Genomic DNA, 25,967 nt, shown 5'->3' with positions numbered 1-25,967 from the left:
ATTAATCAAGACTTTGTAAAAGTGTTTAAGAATATATTTAAGAATGCAATGTATTTAATAAGGAGACCGGGGCAAGTCGTCACATGGGAGTGTTGGCGCAATGCCTAGATTCAGTACATATCATAGTTGCCAAATCTGCTTATAATACACAACTTTGGGCTTATTTTTTATAAAATCACAGTAAAGAAATCGAATCTTTTTTGAAGAAATATGGCTGCTTGTAGGAAAATCTAACAAGCAACTTAGTTTATGTGTATTCACTGTTTTCTCCAATGCATTGATTGACACTGTCTGCTCACAGCTAATCAGTTCAGTAAAATGCTGTAGCATCATTCATCCTCAAACAGACCCAATGTTGGGATGTACAGAGATCTTCCCAACTGTGTCCAAAAGTGTGACTAGCCCCATTAAATAAAATAAAAGTAACTATTTAAATATATGATGCCAAGAATGTTAGCCAACATAAAAGCTGTGGTGTGAAAATCATCTCTGCATAGTCCTATGATGGTGGTCAACGTATATTTTAAAAACCAGTGGTGGCCGGTGACTTCTCTTCCGAGGGGCATGAACTCAAAATATGTGTTCAGAGTGTCACGTGTGTTGCTTGTCATGTCAAAATATGTGTTGGTTGCGTCATGTGAACCATGTGCATCATGCATCATGTCAAAATATGTGCCTGCTGGACATGCATCGAAAGGGTTTATGATAAAATAGACGCTCACGTTCACAAAATACTTGCAAGACACTCACTTAACACTAAACTCTGATTACACATGAGATTAAGCGATTATCTTGCAAAGCGACCATCTCTTTCATCATGACCTCCATTGAAGAGTCTGCAGCAGGCTCGTATTTTGACATGACGTGTAATGCACATAAGATGCACGTGTTATGCACATGACGCACCGAACACATACAGTGGGGAAAATAAGTATTTGACACATCAGCATTTTTATCAGTAAGGGAATTTCTAAGTGGGCTATTGACACAAAATTTCCACCAGATGTAGCCATCAAGCCAAATATTGAATTCATACAAAGAAATCAGAACATTTAAGTATATAAGTTGGGTCATAATAAATAAAGTGAAATGACACAGGGAATAAGTATTGAACACATGAAGAGAACAAGGTGCAAAATGCCATAGAAAGCCAGGAGATCACCTGAAATCTGTCAGTATTGAGATAGAAACCTTGCCCCCTATCAGTACTAATTGATATCAGCTGCTTAAGTCCTAATTGATGGCCTATAAAGGCTACTCATTAACCAGGAGGCACACAGTAAAGACTTCATGATGGGTAAAAGCAAAGAACTCTCTCAAGATCTTCATAAATGTACTGTTGAAAAGCATTTTGATGGGAATGGTCATAGGCGCATTTCCAGAATGCTGAATGTTCCTGTGAGCACTGTGGGCGCCATTATCTGGAAATGAAAGAGCATCACTTCACCATAAACCGGCCACGATCAGGTGCTCCACGTAAGATCCCTGTCTGGGGAGTCCAAATAATAATCAGGAGAGTTCTCCAAGAGCCAAGAACCACTCGGGCAGAACTTCAGGAAGACTTTACATCCGCAGGTACTGTTGTTTCAAAGAAAACTATAAGCAATGCACTGAACCGCCATGGCCTCCATGCATGCTTACCACGCAAGACTCCATTGCTGAACAAAGAGCATGTTGAGGCTTGGATGAAGTTTGCGAAAGAGCATTTGGAGAAGCCTGTGGATTATTGGGAGACAAGTATGATCAGATGAAAGCAAAATTGAACTTTTTGGCACTCATTCTACACACCATGTTTGGAGAAGAAATGGCACTGCCCACAACCAAGAACACCATACCAACAGTTAAGTTTGGAGGAGGAAGCATCATGGTTTGGGGCTGCTTTTCAGCAAGGGGTACTGGCAGACTTCATATTATTGACGGCAGGATGAATGGACAAATGTACCGAGACATTCTGGATAAAAATCTGCTGCCATCTACCAGAAAGCTGAAAATGAAAAGAGGGTGGACATTTCAGCAAGACAGTGATCCCAAACACAAGGCAAAGGAAACAATGAAGTGGTTTCAAAGAAAGAAAATCAATGGCCCAGTCAATCACCTGACCTGAATCCAATAGAAAATCTATGGAGAGAACTGAAGATCAAAGTTCATAAAAGAGGCCCAAGGAACCTTCAAGATTTAAAGATCATTTGTGTGGAAGAATGGGTAAGAAATCACTCCTGAGCAACGCAGACGACTGGTCTCTCCATACAAGAGGTGTCTAGAAGCTGTAATCACCAACAAAGGCTTTTCTACAAAGTATTAAACAAAGTGTGTTCAATACTTATTCTCTGTGTCATTTCACTTTATTTATTATGACTCAACTTGTATACTTAAATGTTCTGATTTATTTGTATGAATTCAATATTTGGCTTAATGGCTACATCTGGTGACAATTTTGTGTCAATAGCCCACTTAGAAATCTCCTTACTGATAAAAATGACAATACCTGATTCCCCTCAGTGTGACATTAAATCTTTTTAGACAGTAGGATTGTTTGTTATTATATAAGTTACACTACCATACAGGCGTTACTAAGAATGTTAATACAGTATGTGGAATTTAAACTGAAAAGTTGGCACAACTCTTATAAAAAGCCATACTTCACACTCATCAGAATGCTGGTATAAGCAGTAAGCTGTATGGAAATAGGCTGTTGACTATTTATCAGCACCGCTGCTTTTAAAAGCCAATGTACAAGCATCCTTTGACAGTGATAAACTACTGACACCCATATTTTTAACCTGAGCTGCCACTGTCATCCATTACAAAGCGCACATAAATATTATGTTTAACCTACATGTCAGTGCTTTTAAATAAATCTCCCATGAAAAACAACCAGAAGGCCAGAGAGAAGTGATCATGCATTTTCAGCAGCTTTAAAAGGATTGCATGAGCTTACATTCAGAGCTGCCAGTGGAAGGAATTTCATAGTTTTGTCTGTTTCAGCAAACTTCTTCAACTGGATGGGTGCCTGAAGCCACTGGAAATCATATGTCACCTGCCAATAGCATTTAAAGAAGTTTAGACTTTAATATAGCTTCTACGGTATTATTAAAGTTTTACTTTAGTGAATGGCTTACATGGTAGTCTGGACTGTTGGCATCATGGTCTGATTCCTTCATGCACAGATCCAGAAGATGCTTGAAAGAGGAGAGGGGCTTCAGTTCACAGGATCTTATTAGTAGTCGACAGATTTTAATGTGTTAAACAGACAGACCTTGAAAGACTCTGGGAGGAACTCCACAATGTCTATTACAACACAGCGGGATGATGATGTTCCTGTATTAAATGTCAGCATAGCCTCAGAACACCTGAAATGAAATATAGTTTGGTTAACCACTGGTAAACTCAAAGCATACAATAGGGGTCATCACCTTGATGTTTCCTTACCTCTCATGTTCAATGGTGGCATTCACTACATCTTTTTTCTCATTGCGCACAGCCTCATGCAAGAAGGAGCTGTCTGCGTTGTTGAGAGTGATTTCAGCTCCTCTGTCCAATAACAACCCGACTGCCCCTACATGACCTGCTTTGGCAGCAACGTGCAAGGCTGTGTCCTGGATATGTTAGGGGTTTTGGGGGGAATTTAGTTATTTTCTCTTGGCTGAGTGATTGTGTGCCACATACAGCTTGTGTTCTTTAACCCACAGCGATTTAGGATTTTTATAACCTACCCCTTCTTCATTCGTCATATCCAGCAGTTTAATGTTGGCTGCCAGGAGAATTTTCATTGTCTGTGTGTATCCCTCAGCTGCGGCGTGATGTAAACAAGACCAGCCTTTGTAATCACTAGAGATTAAAACAGACGTCACAATCGAACATCTAGATGGACACAACAAATACTGTAACATATCGTATGTTCCCTGTTAGCATTCGCATTCCCTGCAACATACTGTAATACTGGGAAGCATTTTCAAACAGATTCTGGTTTGTAAAGGGTAACCCAAATGCTTTTCCCATCAGACCTTTGGAAGAGGGCTCCCCTCCTGAGCAGCAGATCCACAACCTGAGCGTGTCCTCCCTTTGAAGCAAGATGGAGGGGCGTCAGACCCTTGTCATCTCCTTCATTCAGCATTTTGGAGTCTGTGAGGGTCTCCAGCAGCCTCTGACATGTGTTTACACGCCCATATCTGACAAAGTGGAAATCAAATGTTAATACTTAAATTTGAAAGTTTGGAAAACTTTCTTTATTCGTTTTTATTTAAATGTAGGCTTTCTTATAGCTTAACTGATTAATAAATGCAAAGCCTGAATGCACTAAAAATGACTCCGGGCTGGATCCACACTGGATCCGCACCAAAGTCAGCAGCTCTGGTGTGGATCCGGTGCCGATCCGGCCAGGAAATGTCTGCTGGGTTGCTAGGATAAAAGAATTTGCGAAATTTAATTGCTCTCAAACTGCCACTAAAATAATATTGCTTACATAACGAGTCATAAAGTACATAAGAATATACGCACTGATTAAATGTTGATACATATGCAACAAAAGTTCTTACTCTGCTGCAAAGTGAAGGGCCGATTTCTTTTCCCGTGACTTTTGGCCCAAAGAGATATTAAGACCCAGCATGTTTTTGACTGAGTCGTGGATGCCAAGTTTGCAGGCGTAGTGCAGAGGAGTGCAGCCCTCGACATCTTCATCCGACAGCATTTCTCTTACAGCATTACTCTAGAGGAGGCAATGAGCTCTTAAAACTATATACAGTACATAAACAAGTTTAAAACTGTATGTAACATTATGTAATCTGGCACAAAACAGGGTCACTTGGACTTCACTGGAATCTTATTTTACTGGAAGAACTTGATTTTTATATGTTCACACCTGTAAGACGGTATCAGGCAGATTTTTTAGCCCTTTGGGTTGAAGAGTGGCGAAGTGCAAAAAGTTGCGTCCTGCTTTATCTTTGATTTTGAAATCTGCACCTTTACCAATACAAGAAAGAATTGTTAAATTTGCTTTGGTTAAACCAGCTTAGATTGGTTCGAGATGTTATTTTTTTCAGCTGTGATAAGAGTCAAATTGCAAAGTCAAGAAATGTAATTAATTATTAGAAGGCTTTGATTTTAAACAAAGACACCAGTTCTCTAATAGAGGTCTTATGTCGTCTTTTGAAATCATAATGATATAGTGCGTTACCTTTTGACAGTAAAAATGCCACTGTTTTCCAAGCACCGCAGCTGGCTGCCTGCAGCAGAGGCGACATTCCCTTGCAGTCAATGCAGTTAATTTCTGCTCCCTTTTCCAAATCAAACCAATGACAATAAATTAGTTGTGTATCGAAGGATACGATGATAAAATGATGGTATAATATATTGTCGTTATCAAAAGATGGATATACAATAGTCACAAGGCTCGATTTTGGATGGTTTAGCTGTTCACAGCATATTTTTAAAACAGAGAAACCCCTTAAAACGCCTTTACCTTTGAAACCAGATATTCTGCCAATTCGACGTGATCAAACAACGTTGCCCTGTCGAAAAAACAAAATAAAGACATTGTTGATCAGTTACAATACGTGCTAGTAATACAGAGGGGTGTTCATAAGAATGACATGACACGTGTCATGAACATGAAGGAGGATTTATGCACGTTTATAACGACTGTCATTAAGTGACATTTGTTCAATTATGTAATTTTTAATGCAAAGATGAAATGTCTTTGTTATGACAACTTGACATTAACCAATACAACATACGTTGTTATAAATTTGTCATAAACGTGACAGAATAATTATCAAATTTAAGAAACTACCTAACTTTATGGGTTAACATTATACATAAAACTGTCATTTAAATGTCATTAAGTGTTAATACTCTGTCTTAAAGTTTTATAACAGCATCATAAATATTTTTCTTGACCTCAACTACCAACCCAGTATCACGAAATTACATACCTATTGTCACGTAATTTTGTAAGTGGTTTCCCTGACACTGACATGTTTTTCCGCCTTTTTGCTTGAACATGTCACATATTTCTGTTTACGTGTCACTGTCACGTATTTGTTTCTCAACTGTTTTGTCCTATTTTCTTACCATTGACATTTCGGTTTAGGGTTAGATTTACATAAAATGACATCCTTACCCAAATCCAACTCTAACCTTAATGCCTGGCGACAATGGTATAAAAATCATAAAATATAAAAAATAAATCATGAAAAAAGGTTGAAACCAATACTTAAAGTGACATCCTAACGCAATCACCAAATCTAACCCTAAACCGAAGCATCAATGGTTTGAAAATAGGACAAAACAGTTAAGTATAAAATATACGTGACAGTAAAACGTAAACAGAAATACGTGACATGTTCGCGCAAAAAAGGTGGAAAAACGTGTCAGTGTCACGGAAAAGACGTGACTATAGGTACATAATTTCGTGATACAGGGTTGCAACTAGAGTGGTACAAATTGAACGTGTCATTAAAATGTCAATAAGTGTTAACCCTTTGTCAAATAATTTTAAATACCTTAACAAAATTTAACAGACACGTCAAAAGATTAAACTCAACTTTATGTATGTGCACAATACATAAAAAAACTGACAACTAACAGAACTTGTTTTTCCTCACAGAGAGGGTTCTGACATTTTCTGACAAAACTATCAAAACATTTAATTAATTTCATGTAATTAACAGTTCCCCTTCGAGGGAACTCGAGCTGCGTCGCCGAAGCTACGCTATGGGAACGCCCTCTGCGTGATTGCGTCTGAAGCACGTATGTCAAATCAGTCCAATGGTCAAGTGACACGTCATAGGCGGGTGACGTGGGAACCAGGAAGCTATAAAAAGAGCACCCAGCAAGCCAACTTCAGCTCTTTGTGCCTCAGCAAGCGAGTGTGTGTCATGTCTAAGTCCAAACAAAGTTTTAAGGAGTGTGCTTCCCCGTGTCCTCGTTTCATTACGAGCGAGGACTCGCATCATCTCTGTGTTATGTGCCTCGGGGCACAACACGCACGATCGTCTCTTGAGAGGGGTGGTTGTGCACATTGTGATAGGATGCCGCTCCGTACGTTGCGCTCGCGGCTCGCACTCTTCGAGGAGGGTGGTGAGCCGCGTGTTCCCCAACGGTTCTGGCCCCGATGCTTTTGAGGCAGAGCGGAAGCTGCGATCGTGGGGATCACAACTAGATCTCGCGGACGAGCTTGAGATGGGTCTTCCCCTTTCTCAGCCTTCACCCGCGGGATCTAGTGCCCCGTCTCTGGATTCGGAAGCCCGCGCTGCGGTTTCTTCCGCCCAGGGCGGGAGCCCAGATTTGCATTTATCGTCGTCCGAGGAAGTCGATATTATGTCTGTAGACGTGGTGGACGCTGAGGAGCCCTCTCATTCGTCCCCCGCGTTCGATGATTTATTGGAGGTTGTCACTAATGCCGTGGCTCGCTTAAAATTAGACTGGCCGGCGGAGACACAGAGCGCGCGTCCTCAGAGCATGTTAGACGAGCGCTTTTTAAAACAGAAACCTCAACCTTCGCGGCGCAACATGCCTTTCTTTCCTGATCTCCACAGCGAGCTGTCGAGATCATGGAAAGCTCCGTATGCAGCCCGTGTTCATACCCCTCACGCCACCATGTATTCCAACATTGTGGGGATGGGTGAACACGGATATTTAACGATGCCCCGGGTGGAGCAGACGCTTGCGAGCTATCTCTCCCCCGCTGCGGCGTCATCATTGAAATCACCTTCGCTTCCCACGAAACCGGTTAGGTTAACTTCATCGTTAGTGGGTAAAGCTTATAAGTCTGCAGGGCAGGCTGGGGCTTCACTGCATACCTTAGCTGTCTTACAGGCGTACCAAGCAGAACTGCTTAAAGATTTAGATGCCGAGGCGGGGGGTACGTCTGATATATTTAAAGAGCTTCGTCGAGTCACTGATGTGTCACTCAGGGCGATTAAAGAGACTGCGAAAGCCGTGGGTAGATCTATGGGAGCTCTCGTAGCCACGGAACGCCATTTATGGCTTAATCTGTCCGAGCTTAAAACCTCAGATAGGGCATTTCTCTTAGACGCGCCCGTTGCGCCCTCCGGTCTTTTCGGCGATGCCGTTAATACTGTCGTAAGCAGTCGGCGGCGTTCGAACGCTATCTCCCCCGCCGTGCTCTTGATTCTAGGGCTGCTGGGCGGGAGCAGCCATCGACATCATATAGAGCATCGCAAAAGCATAGTGTTGCCACTCGTGGTCCCCCTCAAAAGAACTGGGGTTCGGGCGGTCGTACTCAGACATCATCCAAGCAGAAAACAGACCTGAGGGCTGTTATTATGGCGAGGAAGGCGTCGGCTAAAAAGAAGTCCTGAGGGACGTAGTGTCATATTTCCGAGGGCAGCCCCCAATCGGGGAGAGCCGGCAGTCACCTCACAACACGGTGCCCGTCTCTTCTCGATGCCCTCGGGATGCCAGTGTGTTAACCCCACCGCAGTGTGTGTTTCGGGGCACAGCGGCTTCATATTCTTGTGTGCCTCGTGCGCGGGGCACGCAACACCTCTCTCCGAGGAGGGAGGCATTAATATCACCCAGGTTGAACCCTGCCAGTCTGGTTCAGGGCACCGGGAAAAGTTTAAGCAGTACACAAAAAGCCAGTCTCGAGAGGCTGGTCCCCCTTATAGAAAATTTGGCAGCGTGGAAACTCCTGCCAAACGTGTCTCAGTGGGTTCTGCGAATAATAGAAAAGGGCTACAAAATTCAGTTTTGCAACCAGCCACCCCAATTCAACGGCGTGTTATCTACCATAGTGGGTGCTGGGCAGACTCTAACAATGGAACAAGAAGTAGAAACTCTCTTGTGCAAGGAAGCCATAGAATGTGTTCCTCCTCACAACAGGGAGTCAGGGTTTTACAGCCGCTATTTCATAGTTCCAAAGAAAGACGGGGGGTTACGTCCGATTTTAGATCTACGTCATCTGAACCGGTCTGTTGCAAAACTAAAGTTCAAGATGTTAACTATAAAGCAGATCGTCACACAAATCAGATCCGAGGACTGGTTTGTGACGATAGATCTAAAAGACGCGTATTTTCACATATCTATCCTCCCGCAACACAGGAGATTCCTGAGGTTCGCCTTCGGGGGCGTGGCTTACCAATATCGGGTTCTCCCTTTCGGTCTATCTCTGTCACCCCGTACATTTACAAAGTGCATGGATGCAGCGCTGGCTCCATTACGACTCCGGGGCATCCGTGTCTTAAACTACATAGACGATTGGCTAATTTTAGCCCAATCAGAGAGTATGGCAGCGCAGCATCGAGATGCTGTGCTGACCCACATGAGAGAACTGGGGTTAAGGCTAAATGCAAAGAAAAGCATGCTCTCTCCAGTACAGAGGACAGCTTTTCTTGGCGTTATATGGGATTCAACAACAATGCAGGCACATCTGTCCCCTGCTCGTGTGGAATCCATTCTTTTGGCTGTAGGCAGAGTGAAGTTAGGCCAGTCACACACTGTAAAACAATTTCAGAGGTTGTTGGGGCTCATGGCAGCAGCGTCCAATGTGATACCCCTTGGGCTGCTTCACATGAGACCGCTACAGTGGTGGCTCAAAACCAAAGGGTTTTCCCCGAGGGGCAACCCGTTCCGTCTGATCAAGGTCACGCGCAGATGTCTTCGTGCCTTAGATCTTTGGAAGAGACCATGGTTTCTCTCCCAAGGTCTGATGTTGGGGGCTCAGTACCGTCGAGTTACACTGACAACGGATGCTTCCCTCACAGGCTGGGGAGCAACTATGGGGAGCCATCTGGCTCATGGATTATGGGGGGCCAGACAGCTCAGCTGGCATATAAATTGCCTAGAGATGATGGCAGTGTTTTACGCCCTGAGATGTTTTATCCCTCACCTGCGGGGCCATCACGTGTTAGTCCGGACAGACAACACGTCGGTAGTCGCGTACATCAACCACCAGGGGGGTTTGCGTTCACGCCCTTTGTACAAATTGGCGCGGCATATCCTTCTGTGGACACAGGGGAAGTTGCTGTCCCTCAGAGCAGTATACATTCCCGGGTGTCTGAATCGGGGAGCAGACGTCCTGTCGAGACAGGGGCTGAGGCCCGGGGAGTGGAGGCTCCACCCTCAGGTGGTGGAGTCCATCTGGACGAGATTTTACCAGGCGGAAGTGGATCTGTTTGCGTCCACAGAGACGACACACTGTCCGCTATGGTTTTCTCTCACACATCCAGCACCGCTGGGACTGGATGCCATGGTTCAGCCATGGCCGAGGCTACGGCTGTACGCTTTTCCCCCGATCGCTCTGCTCCCGGGAGTTCTGGAGAGGGTTCGTCGCAACAACGTCCGCTTGTTGTTGGTAGCCCCATTCTGGCCGAACCGAATATGGTTCTCGGACCTGGTGTCCCTCCTCGACGGCTCACCTTGGGAAATACCCGTCAGGAGGGATCTCCTCTCTTTGGCGGGTGGCTCGATTCTTCACCCCCGCCCAGAGTTATGGAAACTGTGGGTCTGGCCTCTGAGGGGGCCAGACTCATAGAATCTGGTCTCTCAGCTGAGGCTGCTGAGACCATTCTTCACTCCAGAGCTCCTTCCACGAGGAAGCTTTATGCCTTTAAATGGAGAGTTTTTACTTCCTGGTGCAGCAAACACCTGCATGACCCTGTGAACTGCCCAATTGGTACAGTCTTGGAGTTTCTGCAGGAAAAGTTCACCGCAGGGTTATCTCCTTCTACACTGAAGGTGTATGTGGCGGCCATCTCGGCTTACCATGTTCCTTTGGTTGGGCAATCCCTTGGGAGAGACCCGCTGGTGGTTCGCTTCCTTCGTGGCACTCGGAGGCTGAGGCCTGTAGTCCGACCCAGGGTCCCAGCTTGGGACCTGGCCGTTGTGCTGGAAGGTCTGTCCATGGCTCCGTTTGAGCCCATTGAGACCGTTCCAGTCAAGTTTGTGGCACTTAAGACAGTACTTCTGTTGGCAGTCACTTCTCTGAGGAGAGTGGGTGACCTTCAGGCCCTGTCGGTTTCCCCTACGTGCCTTGAATTCGCACCGGGGATGGTTAAGGCTTTCTTGTACCCAAGGCCCAGCTATGTGCCTAAGGTACCAATAATGTGCCACGACCTGTCGTACTTCAGGCTCTCTGTCCTCCCCCATTTAGGGATAGGAATCAGGAAAAGCTTAACTTGGTGTGTCCAGTGCGAGCACTGGATGCCTATGTTCACAGATCTTCTTTGTGGAGGAGGTCTGAGCAACTGTTTGTGTGCTTTGGCTCGCCCAAGAAAGGCCTGCCGGCGACCAAGCAGACACTCAGTAAGTGGATAGTTGAGACTATCTCTCTGGCTTATGAGACCACTGGACGGCCTTCACCTATCGCCGTCAGGGCTCATTCTACCCGGGGTATGGCAGCCTCTAAGGCCTTGTGGCTAGGGGCTTCAATGCAGGATGTCTGTGATGCGGCAGGCTGGTCCTCTCCGCTCACATTCGTTCGGTTTTACGAGTTAGATGTTGGTGCTACGCCTGGAGCCCAGGTGCTCATGTCTTAAGCTGTGCGTGTTTTTACACACAGACAGGCATTTGGTAGTATGGTGTTTTGGTACATCGTTCCCATAGCGTAGCTTCGGCGACGCAGCTCGAGTTCCCTCGAAGGGGAACGTCTCGGGTTACGAATGTAACCATTGTTCCCCGAGAAGGGAACGAGACGCTGCGTCTCCCTGCCATACTCCCTGCATCCCTGTCTCGTCTTGCTTCGGCACAATTTAGCTGAAGTTGGCTTGCTGGGTGCTCTTTTTATAGCTTCCTGGTTCCCACGTCACCCGCCTATGACGTGTCACTTGACCATTGGACTGATTTGACATACGTGCTTCAGACGCAATCACGCAGAGGGCGTTCCCATAGCGTAGCTTCGGCGACGCAGCGTCTCGTTCCCTTCTCGGGGAACAATGGTTACATTCGTAACCCGAGACGTTTTCCAGAGATATTAACCCAACGCTGCATGGCTTAACCCATAATTGTACTGATTTTATTTAATTTTGGTTGAATCAGTCTCCAAATGCAATAAAATATAATTTTAGCTATTTTAATTATTATGATTAAATGATTGAATTTTATTTCTTAAACACCTGGAAGAAACTAAAAAAAACATTATGAACTGAAGAATATTCATGATGTTGTTATAAAACTATTTGACAGAGTATTAACACTTAATGACATTTTAATGACAAATTATATTTGTATCACAGGTAAAAAGTGGTCAGTTATGTTGTCTTGGTGATGTCAAGTTGTCACGACAAGTTATGATGTATTGGTTAATGTCAAGTTGTCATAACAAAAACATCTCAAACAATGTCATCTTTGCATTAAAAATGACATATCTGGACAAAAGACACTTAATGACAGTTGTCATAAACATGCATAAAATCCCCTTCATGTTCATAGCACGTGTCATGTCATGATTATAAAGGTGTCATGTCAGTCTTATGAATATCTCTTCAAGTACAGTGTTACTCAGGATTTTTCTCCATACACTGAAAAAAATGATTCCTTGAATTTAATCTTTTTTTTAAGGTAAGTGGTTGCAATTCATTTATTTAAGCTACATTTAAACAAAAAAGTTTAGAAAGTACAACAAAATGTAAAACTTTTGTTTAAATGTAGCTTAAATAAATTGATTGCAACCACTTACGTTAAAAAAAATTATTAAATTCAATGAATCATTTTTTTCAGTGTATAGCGGACTTTAGTGAACCCATTTAGTGGATAAGAGTCTTCAGTCTTATTCCTCGGTTGGGATCGAGAGCCATTTAGCTGCATTAAAACTGCAATTTTAAACATGTTTTAACTGTTGAGGTCCACTAAAGTCCACTGTATGGAGAAAAACCTGGACTGTTTTCCTCAAAAAATTTTATTTCTTCTAGATTGAGCAAAGAAAGACATAAACATCTTGGATGACATGGGGGTGAGTAAATAATCAGATTTTTTTATGAAAGTGGACAATTCACTTTTGTTCGATGCCTAATTTAATGTTTCCAAAAAATACATTTTTGCAAACAAACAATATTCGGATGACCCCCGGTAATACCATTACGGACCCCCTGCTGAAGACCCATGTGATAAAATACTATGGTCTCATATTCCAAAGTCAGCCTCATGACATCCATCAGGGACTAAGCGGGTAACACCACAACTATGTTTCTATGATCCTCTTATGCTCCTCTACACAGAGAGCTCTTACAAATGACTTATCCAGTAAATATTTTATTGTCAGGAAACCATTGTCTGCTGTGGTCATTTTAAAAGTCTACTGGGAGCAGCAGGCGTCACACTGACCTATGTAAGGGCGTCTGGTTGGCTCCGTCTCTGATGTTGATGATGTCTTCCACTCTGTTATAGGACGAAAGCATGACTTTGACGGCCTCGATGGCACCCTGAGTGCAGGCGAAGTGGAGGGCGGTGGATTTGTCACACTGAGAAATGATAACACACACACACACACAGAGACATTGAGATTGAAACCAGCTATTAGCCTGATATAAGCAGAAGAGACAGGGTAAGGTAATGCAAAAGGGGCGCAATCTCTCTAGTAACATAAACCATTAATGAGAGGAAACCCTGATTTGCTGCATGTGGCAATGGATGAACAGCCGAGCTTATTTATAGATGTAAGTGGCTGCGATTTGTATCAATTTAACTATCTGAAGCTATTACTGAACGCATTAACCCTGCTGCTGTGGATAACAAATAGGGGAGTCTGACTGCGTGTGCTTGTGTCTTTGTGGTATTGGGGTTACAGCGGGATCAGAAGTCAATCAGGATATCAGGCCACTTATTGAATAAAATATAGACAGTCCCTTATTTACCATGCAGTGGTGTAATATAAGGAGTGATATATAGCTAAATGTATGGTTGCTCTTCTTTAATTTACTTTATATAAAATTAAAACTAAGGTCTCTTACAGTGTATATTTAATTGAATCATCATCAATCGGCTGCAAATATTTGTGGTTTGCAGGTGTATTAAATGGTATGATAATCAGACTGCCAAAAATATGTGAAAACAAACTATTACGTAGTTAACGGGACAGTTCACCCAAATATTAAAACATTCATCATTTACTCACCCACTATGGGCCCAATTTTAACAATCTAAGCACATTGTCTAAAGTGCACGGTCTAAATGGGTGTGCCCGATTCCACTTTTGCTAATATAACGACAGGAAAAATGGTTTGTGCACCAAGCGCACGGTCTAAAATGGTTGTTCCTATTCTCCTATTGAGTAATGGGTGTGTTTTGGGCGTAATGTGCAATAAACCAATGAGAGTCTTACATCTTACTATTTAGATGGCGGAATTTGTAAACGGAGGAAGATGACCACCAGATTAAGATTGATATTAAAAAAATACGTTGTTTTCATTTGTATTGAAACTGTTCTTTTTTGGTATTAAAACCATTAAAAGTAATTTTCTTTCAGTCATGGAAGTAAAATTAGCAGGTTTTTAATTGTTGTAAATGGATAGCCTACATGATCTGAGTTATCTCAAAAAATTATTTACAAATATGCAAGAAAAGGTTTGTACTCTAAGGGCTCAGTCACACCAAAAGCATTTATGGCAGTTGCAGGCGCCTTTTTTGAATGATATTCTATGGGCAGGGCGCGTTTGCGCGCTGTTTATGCGCGCCGAGCGCCTTGCGGTTTTCTGCCGCCTGCCGCGCACGCGTTTTTGAAGGAGCGCTGAGAGCAGAGAAGCGCCCGATGTCATTCGCGTCTTCCATTGTCCAATCGAATGAGGGGAGAGGCGGGCCTTACGTTGTGGTGAGGGAAGTTTACAGTTGCTTTGAAGAACCGGACTCCACTCGCTCACTCTCTCCTGCGTGTTTGTGCACCTCTCACCCTCAAACAAGGTCAGAGCAAGTGCCCTCTTTTTAAAGTTTCTGCTAATATGACAGTTAACAGCAAAAGAGCGCTCACGCTTCAATATTTGATTGACAAGACAGCTGACTCGGTGGTTGCTTAGCAATATGAAAAGCCGCGCCGCACTGCTCTTTTTTAAAAAAGGCAGTGTGTCGCGCCTTGCGTTTGCAAGGGTTTAAAGCGCTTTTGGTGTGACTGGCCCCTAAATGAAGAATTGGAAGAATGAACTCAGAAGGTCGCGAGGAACACAGAACACACTTGAGATGTGTGCAATCTTCCTGTTGGTCACCTGACCTCCGCCATTGTTTTGCCGGGCATTAAGCGATTTCAGTGCGCAAGTCTGCACTCTATGCATCCTCGATATCAAGAACACATCCCGGTATTTTCATGCGTCCTCTGTACTTGCGTTCTTGGGAATTGGAATTGAACTTTGACGATTAATGATCACGTAGAGCGAGAACACGAGGACGCAAAATTGCTGAAGAACGCATATTGAGAAACAGCCATTGTTTTTTTTTTTCAGGGCCAAAATGTAAAAAAAATGTATGTTGTTTGAGCTCCAAATGACCCAGAAGTGTTAAATAAATAACTCCTTGACCTGTGTCATATATGTTAAGTGTCCTGAAGACTTTAACTACTCTATTATAAGGTAACTGCATACTTTATAATGCACTGTATGTCGCTTGGATTAAATAAAGTAAACATTTCCACACCCAGCGCCAGGAACAAACAATCTGACTGAATCCAGATGATTCAGCAGGTGCAGTTGGCATTTTTTTTTACTTGTATTCTGCATAAATTTCAATTTGGATGAATGTCACTCTCCTCATTGGGTAAATTAGATATGGCCATGATCAATTTTGTAATAGTTCTCAGAGGCTGTCATTCAGTTCAGGTTGTTAGCTGTTACTAAATGTCCAATGCTTAATCTAAAAGGTTATTTTCTGTGTCCTTGAGTCTTCTGAGTTTGCCGATCACTTTCATTAATGGATGTACAGTCTTCATATTCAAAGCGTATTTCTATACTACCTACCAAATAAGAATTTACCTGTTGCTGATCCACTCTGGCTCCTTTCGCGATGCAAAGTTTGATTACCTCTATGTTCCCACCACGCACAGCCAGATGAAGGGGGCTGCTTTTGGTTTTGTCCAAATAGTTAATGTGCACTAAGGTGGAAATTCCCATCTCTTCTCCTTGAGTTGGATAAGAAAGTGAAGGTAATAAATACATTGTTTATGTATTGTTTATGTCATTGTTTATTTGTGTAAATGATCAATGGTTTAAACATCAAGTAGACTGTAGCCTAACAGTACATTCACACGGGCTGAAGCGCTAACGCTTCCCATTCACTTTTAATGGGTGACGTCATGCGTTGCCGAACTTAATTGTGGATCCGTCTGCGCCGCGTCAGTGCTCGCGGAGGAAGTTGAAAATTTCTCAACTTTTCAAGCGGCAATGCGTGCGTCAGCCAATCAGATCGCCTGATGCAAATAATCTAGGCAGAGTTTATGGAAGACCGGAGCATAGGTTGCGGCCACTGTGATTGGCTGTTGGCCACGCTTCAGACAAGCCTTCCATCAAGCAATAACGCTTTCGTCCCGTGTGAATATACTTTTCATGCACATGAATACAAGAATGTACACAATGTGATGTTTATCAAGAGAACAATGAGAAAACAATTTATAAGGGTGTCTTTAGATGACTTGATGGGATCATATCATGAAAATCTGACATTTTTTCATGTGTTTAAGTGCTTTAATTGGGTGCCCAGTGCTTCTTTCAACCTAGAAAATGTGAAAAAGATCAACCCAGTAACTTAGTTTTAGTAAACCATTCTCTGCAAAAATGTGAAAAAATAGCTAATTGAAATCTTGCTCCCCTTGTGATGTCAGAAGGGGATAATACCGCCCCTTAATCTGCACTGTCCAACAACGGAACTGCCATTTAGTGCAGAGATCAGCTCATTTGCATTTTAAAGGACACACCCATAAACGGCACATTTTTGCTCACACCTACAAAGTGTAAATTTTAACATGTTATAATAAATTATCTATATGGGATTTTGAGCAAGAATCTCACTCTGGGGACACCAAAGATTTATTTGACATTTCAAAAAAGCCTTGTGAAATGTCCCCTTTAAAAAAAACAGGCATTAAAATAATTTAAAATTTAAATATTTCTTTAGTGTTTGTTAATGCTAATTTTAGTTATGCCGAGCTCTTGAATATTTTAGATGGTTTAAATTGTAAATGGGTGCCCTTAAATAGTGTTGTGGTCAATGAGGGACCTTGAACTCAACTAGATTGGGATGCAATAAAGGGCTTCAGATTTTATTTTTAATTTAATGTATTTAACAGATCTGCACCCAAAGTGAGCATAATGTTACACAGATGAATGAAGCAGACATGATCTGTCACTCCTCATTTACACTGAAAGCACAATGACACACTGGAAATTAAATGCTTAAGGTTGTCACTCATGTTTATCTTTAATCCGTTTTGACTATTTAGCTACTTTGCATTTAAAATCCATGGATCTGCCAAATATAAGACTGTAACGTAAACCAAAATTGTGTCATTTGTCTTCAAGCCGAATGTCTTCACAAATATTTATGTCTGGAACACGTGGAAGACCACCCATGAATTGCAAAAGCATATCTACAGGAGAGAGTAAATTTGCAATGGCGAAAACGTACCAATTTTCAAAGCCAGTTCCATAGCCTCTTTGGCACCTGCGAAAGCAACCGCATGGATGACGTAGTGACCCAGTTTGTTCTGACGACACATTTGTGCACCACGTTTAAACTGCAAAAAAATAATACAACCACTTTTAGTCCATACAGTATGGTTTTGCATGTTAAGTTTGCATACCAGTGCTTGATTTGTATTGTCCTGAAACTCTTTTGTACTCACTAGAGCTTGGAAGGCTTGGCAGTTATTGCTGGAGCATGCCAGCATCGCGGGTGTGTTACCCAGATCCCCCTCCAAATTGGCATCTGTTTTGTCACAGGTCAAAAGGAGCTGTGCCAGAAACCAATAGAAATCATCAATATCTTCGTAGTATGAGTACAAGCTTTCACAATCAATTTAATGTCCGGCCTCTCTACCTCGCAAGCATACTTTATCCAAGAAACGATGCTATTATACAATTAATACAGTCACAACATGATTTAGCCAAGTTGGGCATCTACCTGGATCCTAGAATATCAAACTATATATAGATCAAACCCTATCCTTAATTCAAACACTAAACATGACATATGCAGACTGTTGAAGCTCCAAACCAGATCATAAAGATGAGTTTTATTCTTATAAAGAGTGCATGCAACTGACCTCTACCAGATGATTGAGTTTTTTTGTGATAGCCAGATGCAGAGGAGCCATGAGAGCATTGCTAAGGATGTTAGGGTTGGCACCCAGGTCCAGCAGTAATGCACAGCTTTGCGCCTGATTCTGCTCCACGGCCCAGTGCAAAGCGGTTCTGCCCTGTTCATCTTGTGCATTCAGCTCTACAAGACAAAACATATTGAATATATGCTGTGGTTTCCTTCGTTCAGATGAAGAACTTCTCAGGTTACATGTAACCTCTAGACGATGCGTCAGAGAGCTGACGCTTTGGGGACACCATTATGCTGTAGGCCGTTCCCAAAGCATCAGCTCAACGACATCAAGCCCCATATATGGTAAAGACAACGTCAGCTGATACGCACAACCGGCGCAACGTCATAGAATGTCTCTGAACAGGTTCACGCCCACTTTTGGGGGAAAGCAAACTGGACTTCCCGTTGACTTCCATGCAGGATAGCGGAACAAAGCAACGCTCGTACACAGCCTGCAGGCGTAAATAACTTAAGAAATCACTCAGATTAAATATGTTGAGTAATTATCTGTCCACCCTGCCTGCCATAGAGCGCCAAAGATACATTAACACATTTAATTTGGTCAATATAAAACCATGTCCCTTTCATTCTCACAGTGTCAAATTTGTGTAACAACCACTGATCTCTATAAATTACTGGATTGCGCATGACGTCACAACTGTGAAGCCACCGCGCCGCCATGTTGGTATACCCAAACATTCTCTTAAATCACTGGACGCGCTCAGATTTTAATGATAAAACATCACTTTAGTAGTCTTCGTTTTTTATATCTGAAGTTACCCTGTACTTTATTACAACACAAACGTCCTAAGCATGTGCATAGTTATTTACTGAAAGTTGTACATTTTAGTTTTTAATCAGATATTATACATTCATCTTCATTACAGTATCAGATCAGCAGACAGACCGCAGCATATTTAGTATTAATGACAAACGTGCTCATTCTGAAATCTAAATAAATAATCATACTTTGTACCGTATGTGCATGCAATAATTTGCTGGTTTTATGTTATCTAAACTTACAAGTTACCTAAACTTATTTAGAGAAATAACGCTGACCGTGTAGCTGAATGTCAAAAAAAAATTATTTATACCCATGTCATTAACAGAGCGCAGCAGACACACTCACCTTAACGTTTTTTTATAAATCCGTTTTCCTGCCCGATTAAAACATAAACATTGCAAAGAACACCAGAATTAACAGTTCATTTACGTACACATATCCTAAAAATAATCTTGCGTGACTGATACGCTGTAAAGTGGGTGAATTTAAAACATGATTTTGAATGGAAGTCAATGATGCTCTCTGCCGGTTGGGTATACCAAGATGGTGGCTCGAACTTTGCGCTGGCTTCACCTCACGCTGTTACGTTCAGTCATTTATATAGATCAGTGGTAACAACACTCCCCATTGGGCAGAGGTGTCTTATCCGGACATTTACTCGTACCTCATCTAGTCAACAGGGAGGCCAGTGAATGATTTTACTTCATATTTGAAAGTTACTTCGTATTTATATATTATGTCTTTATATTTAGAGTACTGAGTGCACTTTTCCATCCAGCCATACAACTAGCCTTAGTGATATTTCCAGCAATCACTGGATAGCTTTGTTACACAAATTTGACCCTGGGAGAATGAAAGGGACATGTTTTTATATTGACCAAATTTAATGTGTTAATGTATCTTTGGCGCTCTATGGTAGGCAGGGTGGACAGATAATTACTCAACATGTTTAATCTGAGTGATTTCATAAGTTATTTATGCCTGCCGGCTGTGTACGATATTTTGTATGGAAGTCCATGAGAAGTCCGGCTTGTTTACCCCCAAAAAGGGGCGGTGACGAAATTTACAGTCAAGTTCCCGGATAGTCCGTATACAGCTAGATGATCAGTCACGTGGGTTTAATGTTCGCTACATCAGTATTTTTTCAGCAAATGCATTTCTATCTCCCATTATTCGCATTTACTCTTTTTCGCATAACTCAAAAACCACCTCAAGCATTTCCATCACTCATTTCTTCAAAATGCGCATAAAATCGGGGTGATGAAAACTGATTAATGGTAAAACTGTATTAAAGCATTATTGCTTGAAAAGGAGTGTAATATACGATCGCATGACAACTAGAGCGATATTGCGTTTTTACAACAGTTCGACGGCACAAATGTGTAAGCTCTTTCAAATCCTATTTTGTGCAGGACTACTTCCTTCTTCCACCATGGATTCAAAGCTCAGGATCACAGGTAACCTTTTCAGGTAACCCATTTTGAATGTCATAACTACTGTAACTGACTCCAGACGTAAGTTTTTAATGCATGTGGCAAAAGCCTAGTAGCTATTGCTATTTGCACTTAATGTAAATAGTATCTAATGCTATTTGCACTTAGTGTAAATAACCTCTGCTATAATTAGAAGAACTGCGTTCATAATAAGCAGCCTGGGGACATAAGAGTCCAATCCCTGAGGAGATTATGAGATTGTTTTCTGATCATTAAAACATAATGAGACATTAAGCCAATGTGGTCTGAATGGCAAAGGAAGGAAGTAAGCATCCTAAGAAAAATGGCACGAAAACAGTCTCCGGTTACATAATGTAAGCCGCTTAGACTACAAGCTAGTCTTCCGTTTTTTTTCTTCAAGACTAATCCTAACTTTAATATTAAACTTTAAAATTGATTGTCGATTGATTGATTGGTAGATTGGTCTACTTTCAGTTTGAAAAATAAGACTGATAGTTGGTCAGGTTAGTACTTAAAACAGTATTTAACATCTTTGTTTATGCAATTGGCCACAGATCTATTCTTAAGGACTGCAATAGGCTTTATGCCCAGCTGCACTACTTCCTGAACTTCAGCCAGCTCCTTGTTTCCTGTCTGCCATTATTGGACAAACTGATTAATCTAGGTGTGCCTGACCTCAGTAGTCACAACAACAATAATCAGACACACCTGGATTAATCAGTGTCCAATAATTGCAGACAGCAAACAAGGAGCTGGCTGAAGTTCAGGAAGTAGTGCAGCTGGGCATAAAGTCTATTAATAAAGCAAACTTGCAAAAAAAAATGTGTAATAATGGTTCAGACATCATTTGATACGGATCACACAGACATGCACTAAATCTATACGAAACAGTAAAGCTCACCATCAGGACCCACAATAGAAACAATGAGCCGAATTATCTCCAGGTTTCCGCCGGCTGAAGCATAGTGCAATGGGCTTGCTCCATTCTCATCCCTGCTACTCAAGTTTTCCGGAGTTTTCCGACTCAAGCGGTCAATGGCTGAAGCATTCCCTTTAAAAGCCAACTGGCAGAGGAACAGATTCTTTATTTAGATTAAGCATAAGAGTAGGAAGGAAAGCACATGTATAACCTGACCCTCGTCATTTTTTTCTGGTCATTGTACTGGAAAGAAAAGCAAACCAAGTGCACATGCTAATTGTATAATCTCTGTAAATGTTTGTGCTTCATCATTCCCACATCCTCTAAAAACAACACAGAATTAACCAAACAAAATCCCGCACGCACCTCATACACCTCTGCAGAATCCAGACTTGTGTCATCGTCACTGATCACACACTTGTAGATGCTGTTTTGCCTCACAAGTTCTTTTCCTAACTGCATTTGGTGAGCTAGATGAGGATATTCTGTAAAGAGAATTGAATAAAATACAATTACGATCAGATCAGATTGGATGTACTATATGCTTGGTCACATTCATTGTGCTTTCTAGTAGGAGCTGCTGTTTGTGTGCTGTTCATGGTTGAACTAAAAACAAAGCAAAGCAAGATAAATGCCTGTAAAATGCATTCAAAGTTAAACAAAACTGTCCAACTAAATAATTACTGAATCCACTAAAAATGCCAGCACACCTGGCAAATCCTTGAAACATTTATAACACACTTCATTGCTTTTGCCTGTTTTCCATGTCTCCGACATTTTACGTCTCTCATTTGCAAATATTTACGAGAGCTACAGGAAAGAAAAGAGCACATGATGTTGAGCATATAGATGATTTTGCACTAGCGGTGTCTCATGCTGATATTTTAAAAAAGCAGGGCAGTGTAATGTAATGTAATGCAAAAACGCACTTTGTCATTATCAATCTCATAATTCCCAATGAATGCGTGTCACTCATGATTGGCTCCTAAAAACTCTTTAAGATTTTTTAAGCTATTAGTAAATCTGGACCTTAGTCTTTGCAGGCTTTACTGTATGCTTTATTCTCTCTCTCTCTCTCTCTCTCTCTCTCTCTCTCTATATATATATATATATATATAGGTACAGACGTTGTCACTGTCACTAGTATGTACCTTTATGGTGCCAATATGCACCTTTTAAGTATAAAAGTGTACTTTTTGAAACTGTACCATCCCAGTGGCAACCTTTTTGTAAGTTTTTGTGCACATTTCTTGAAATGTTTAGGCCATTTCAATGAATATGTCAATTTACAAAAAGTTATTTTAATTGTGGGCTGAATTACTCAAGATTTTGATTTTTTATAAAAAACCCACTTTGAATATCATAATATAAAAAATGTCTTGTGTCACACTCTCAAAAAAAAGTACAGACGTTGTCACCTTATAAAACAGTCCTAATATGTACCATTTTGGTACAGATATGTATTTTTTTGAAAAGGTACTGTCTCAGTGACAACCTCTTTGTAAGTTTTTGTGCAAATCGCCTGAAATGTTTAAGCTATTTCAATGAATATGTCCATTTATAAAAAAATATTTTAATTGCGGGCTGAATCACTTAGAAAATTTGAATAATTTTTCCCAGATTTTGCATTAGTTTGAATATCCACATTTTTTTCCTGCATTATACTAGCATAAGTAAGGAATAATATAGAGCCTGAGCTGTTTGTTATGACAGAATGAATCCCAAGATGGAGATCAGCACTTGTACTGTATCATCCTGAAGAGATTTATTTGAGATAACAACCGGCTGGATGTACTTTATCCCGCTTATTACACGCCTATACTTACTACATGTGGAAAATACAGATATGCACACAAAACATTGATTTGCTATATTTTATTAGCTTTTTTGTAAATAATGCAAACCTTCAATAATGCAAACATTTTTTAAGCCAAGACACACTGTAAAAAAATTCTGTAGAAATTACAATGTTATTGCAGCTGCATTGCCGGTAATTTACTGTAGATTTAAATTTATGTTATTTACTGGCAAGAGTTTGTTCAAAGTTAAATACATTTCAAATATTAACAAGTCTTTATCTTTACAGAATAAAACTATACAATAACAGCCTCATGCAAAGCATTCTGGGAACCAAAAATCATCATCAACCTTTTTCTGTTTTTTGCTTCAGATTTTGTTTCCCAGAATGTTTAGCTAGATGCTGTTTTTTTAGTTTTATTCTGTAAAGACAAAGACTTGTAAATGCTTAATGTTCATTTAACTTTGAACAAAATGTTGCCAGTAAATAATGTAAATTATACGGTAAGTTACCGGCAACCCAGTTGCACTAACACTGTAATTTCTATGGAATTTTTTACAGTGCATGTGTCATGTAATAAATATTGAATAAATAATTTACAATAAAGTTTAAAGACACCCTTTGGTTTATCAGCTACTGTACTGTATATATTGTGGGTGACATTTAACAACTTTGCCTATAGTATAAACACATCAGAGATATTTAGTCACTCCTGACAGTAATTTTGCGGTGTAAGCATATCAAATACACCAGACAAAGTGTCTGAACTATCAAACTATTTCATCCTTTATTCTGAGGTTTCAAGTTACTAAAGCTTTCAACAACAAGATCTGACTAACATCCATGCTCTGATAAGAGCTGTGCTTTTAAAATGAACAAGACAGTGCAGTTTGCATCATTTATATGAGACTATTCCTGGGAAAAATTGTCCATTTAATTTGTTAAATAAAATCGAATTTTCAAGGAAAATGCATCCTCTGTCAGATAAAAGCGGTTAATTGCCTATGTAATTTTCACAGACACAGGAAAACAGGAAGTCTTTTAATTTTCAAGTAAAGCACTAAAGATGGTTGCCAAGCAGAGCGCAAACAGTAGTGTTAAATTAGATACACACACACACACACGGGCTGCTGTACATGCAGCTGTTTGCTCTTGGAATATAGCCCAACACACAGGTGTGTAGAAATGCAAATTGGTTTTCTTATGTTTTTATTGTTATGCTATCATTTTTAGATTGTATTCTTACAATTTATAACTTGTAGCAAAGAAAGATTGTAGTTCAACTCAATGTAGCTGTTATCTTTAATCTAATTAACGGCTAAGTGCATTTCATCAAGCGGTGTATAGCACTTACTTCAACATAATCCTTTTAAACATTCATAGTCAACAGAACTAAAACCGATATATTTTAATACACCAAATTACATAACTAGCCAACATAAATCTAACTGAGATCGAAATTATGCGAAATTATGCAGGTATACAGTAATGAATTCACAAAACAATAGTGACAGCATACAAAAGCGTACACTTTCAATGGCATATATAATATTGCGTATTGTAATTTTAAATAAACATAACCTACTTTCATGCCTTGTACAATAACTACAGATTGAAATAATCAGGTGTATTAAAGCCATAAAGAGCAGAAACCACCTCTTACCTAGATGATGTGTCTGTGGAGCAGCTGTGCAGTGTGGTCTTGCTCTCTCTCTCAATATGAAGCGAGTTATATACTGTGTTGGTTGGGGATCCAGTTACAGTGGCTCTTACACAGAGGTAATTTCCTCTGATGTAATCATTTAAGGCCATGCTAATTTGACTTGAGATTTTTGTTCTCAAAATGCTTATGGTGGGAGTTAATGTGGAGTACTCTCTTGAAAATGGCCTGTGGTTTTAAATGTATTGCTTCCCAGAACTTGGAGAAAAGAAAATTGCACTTTTTTATTGATCTGTGTTTCTCTAACTGTTAGTTTATATATACATATTTGTTTTTTCATCATCTATATAATGAATAATGAAAGTTATAAAGATTTCAAAAGTGAGAGTTTAGTAAAATGTGTTACTGATTGCCTAAAACATTGATAATTCTTTAAATTAAGTTTTTATTATTTGTTGCTAACTGTAAAAAAAAGATTTGGGTAGTTAAGATTTGTTCCTTAAGTTACCTGGTTGCCTTAAAATTTTGAGTTCATTTAACTTAAATATATTAGTAGACAAAAAAGTTTTAAGAGTTTAAAATTTTTGGTGCAACTAATATGTTTAAGCTCAAATTAACTCAAAATTTTAAGGCAATCCAGCCTGATCTCACAAGAATTCTTGGCTAATTCGTATGAATTCATACGAAGTTAATCATGCAAAAACGTACGATTCTCATGAAAAGAACAACAATAAAACCTAACCCCGCCCCTAACCCCTTACCTCACCCCAACGTCACAGGGTCAAGGCAAATCGTACAAAAAATTACGAATGTGGTCGTATAAATTAATGCGAATTAGCCAATTTGTAAAATATGTACACTCAAAAAAATTAAATGTTGGATTTACTTAAAAATATTTTGTCAACAGGTTCCACATAATTTGTTAAGTACACTCAACGAACAATAATTAAGTTCATTTAACAAAAGAAGATTAAGTAAACTTAACAAACAACAGTTGAGTTGATTGTACATAAAAAATTAATTAATGATGACAAAAATTTGAATAATGCCATTTTATAAACTCCACCCCTTTTATCTAATAACTCCTTAACACTGAATCCAGTTGGCCA

At 40.6% G+C, this 25,967-nt stretch overlaps 1 protein-coding gene across 1 annotated transcript in view; it reads right to left on the bottom strand.

Moving 5' to 3' along the window:
• The window catches only part of trpa1b (transient receptor potential cation channel, subfamily A, member 1b), a 34,567-nt gene extending 9,612 nt beyond the window's left edge, over positions 1–24,955 (bottom strand). The window contains exons 1-18 of the mRNA XM_055182921.2: positions 24,862–24,955; positions 21,767–21,885; positions 21,383–21,545; positions 18,197–18,372; positions 17,777–17,884; positions 17,560–17,668; positions 15,912–16,057; positions 13,282–13,418; positions 5,459–5,507; positions 5,174–5,273; positions 4,859–4,959; positions 4,536–4,705; positions 4,005–4,169; positions 3,714–3,828; positions 3,430–3,596; positions 3,257–3,350; positions 3,120–3,179; positions 2,939–3,037 (exon numbers count right to left, since the gene is read on the bottom strand). Of these exons, the coding sequence (XP_055038896.2) occupies positions 2,939–3,037; positions 3,120–3,179; positions 3,257–3,350; positions 3,430–3,596; positions 3,714–3,828; positions 4,005–4,169; positions 4,536–4,705; positions 4,859–4,959; positions 5,174–5,273; positions 5,459–5,507; positions 13,282–13,418; positions 15,912–16,057; positions 17,560–17,668; positions 17,777–17,884; positions 18,197–18,372; positions 21,383–21,545; positions 21,767–21,862 (2,055 nt within the window). The 5' untranslated portion in view covers positions 21,863–21,885; positions 24,862–24,955. The remainder of the gene's footprint in view (positions 1–2,938; positions 3,038–3,119; positions 3,180–3,256; positions 3,351–3,429; positions 3,597–3,713; positions 3,829–4,004; positions 4,170–4,535; positions 4,706–4,858; positions 4,960–5,173; positions 5,274–5,458; positions 5,508–13,281; positions 13,419–15,911; positions 16,058–17,559; positions 17,669–17,776; positions 17,885–18,196; positions 18,373–21,382; positions 21,546–21,766; positions 21,886–24,861) is intronic.
• Positions 24,956–25,967: the final 1,012 nt, after the last annotated feature.

The sequence above is a fragment of the Misgurnus anguillicaudatus genome, chromosome 25, assembly GCF_027580225.2.
Source record: "Misgurnus anguillicaudatus chromosome 25, ASM2758022v2, whole genome shotgun sequence".
Taxonomy (NCBI): domain Eukaryota; kingdom Metazoa; phylum Chordata; class Actinopteri; order Cypriniformes; family Cobitidae; genus Misgurnus; species Misgurnus anguillicaudatus.
Note: the sequence above shows the minus strand (reverse complement) of the source record. Positions and strands in the feature narration are given on the sequence as shown.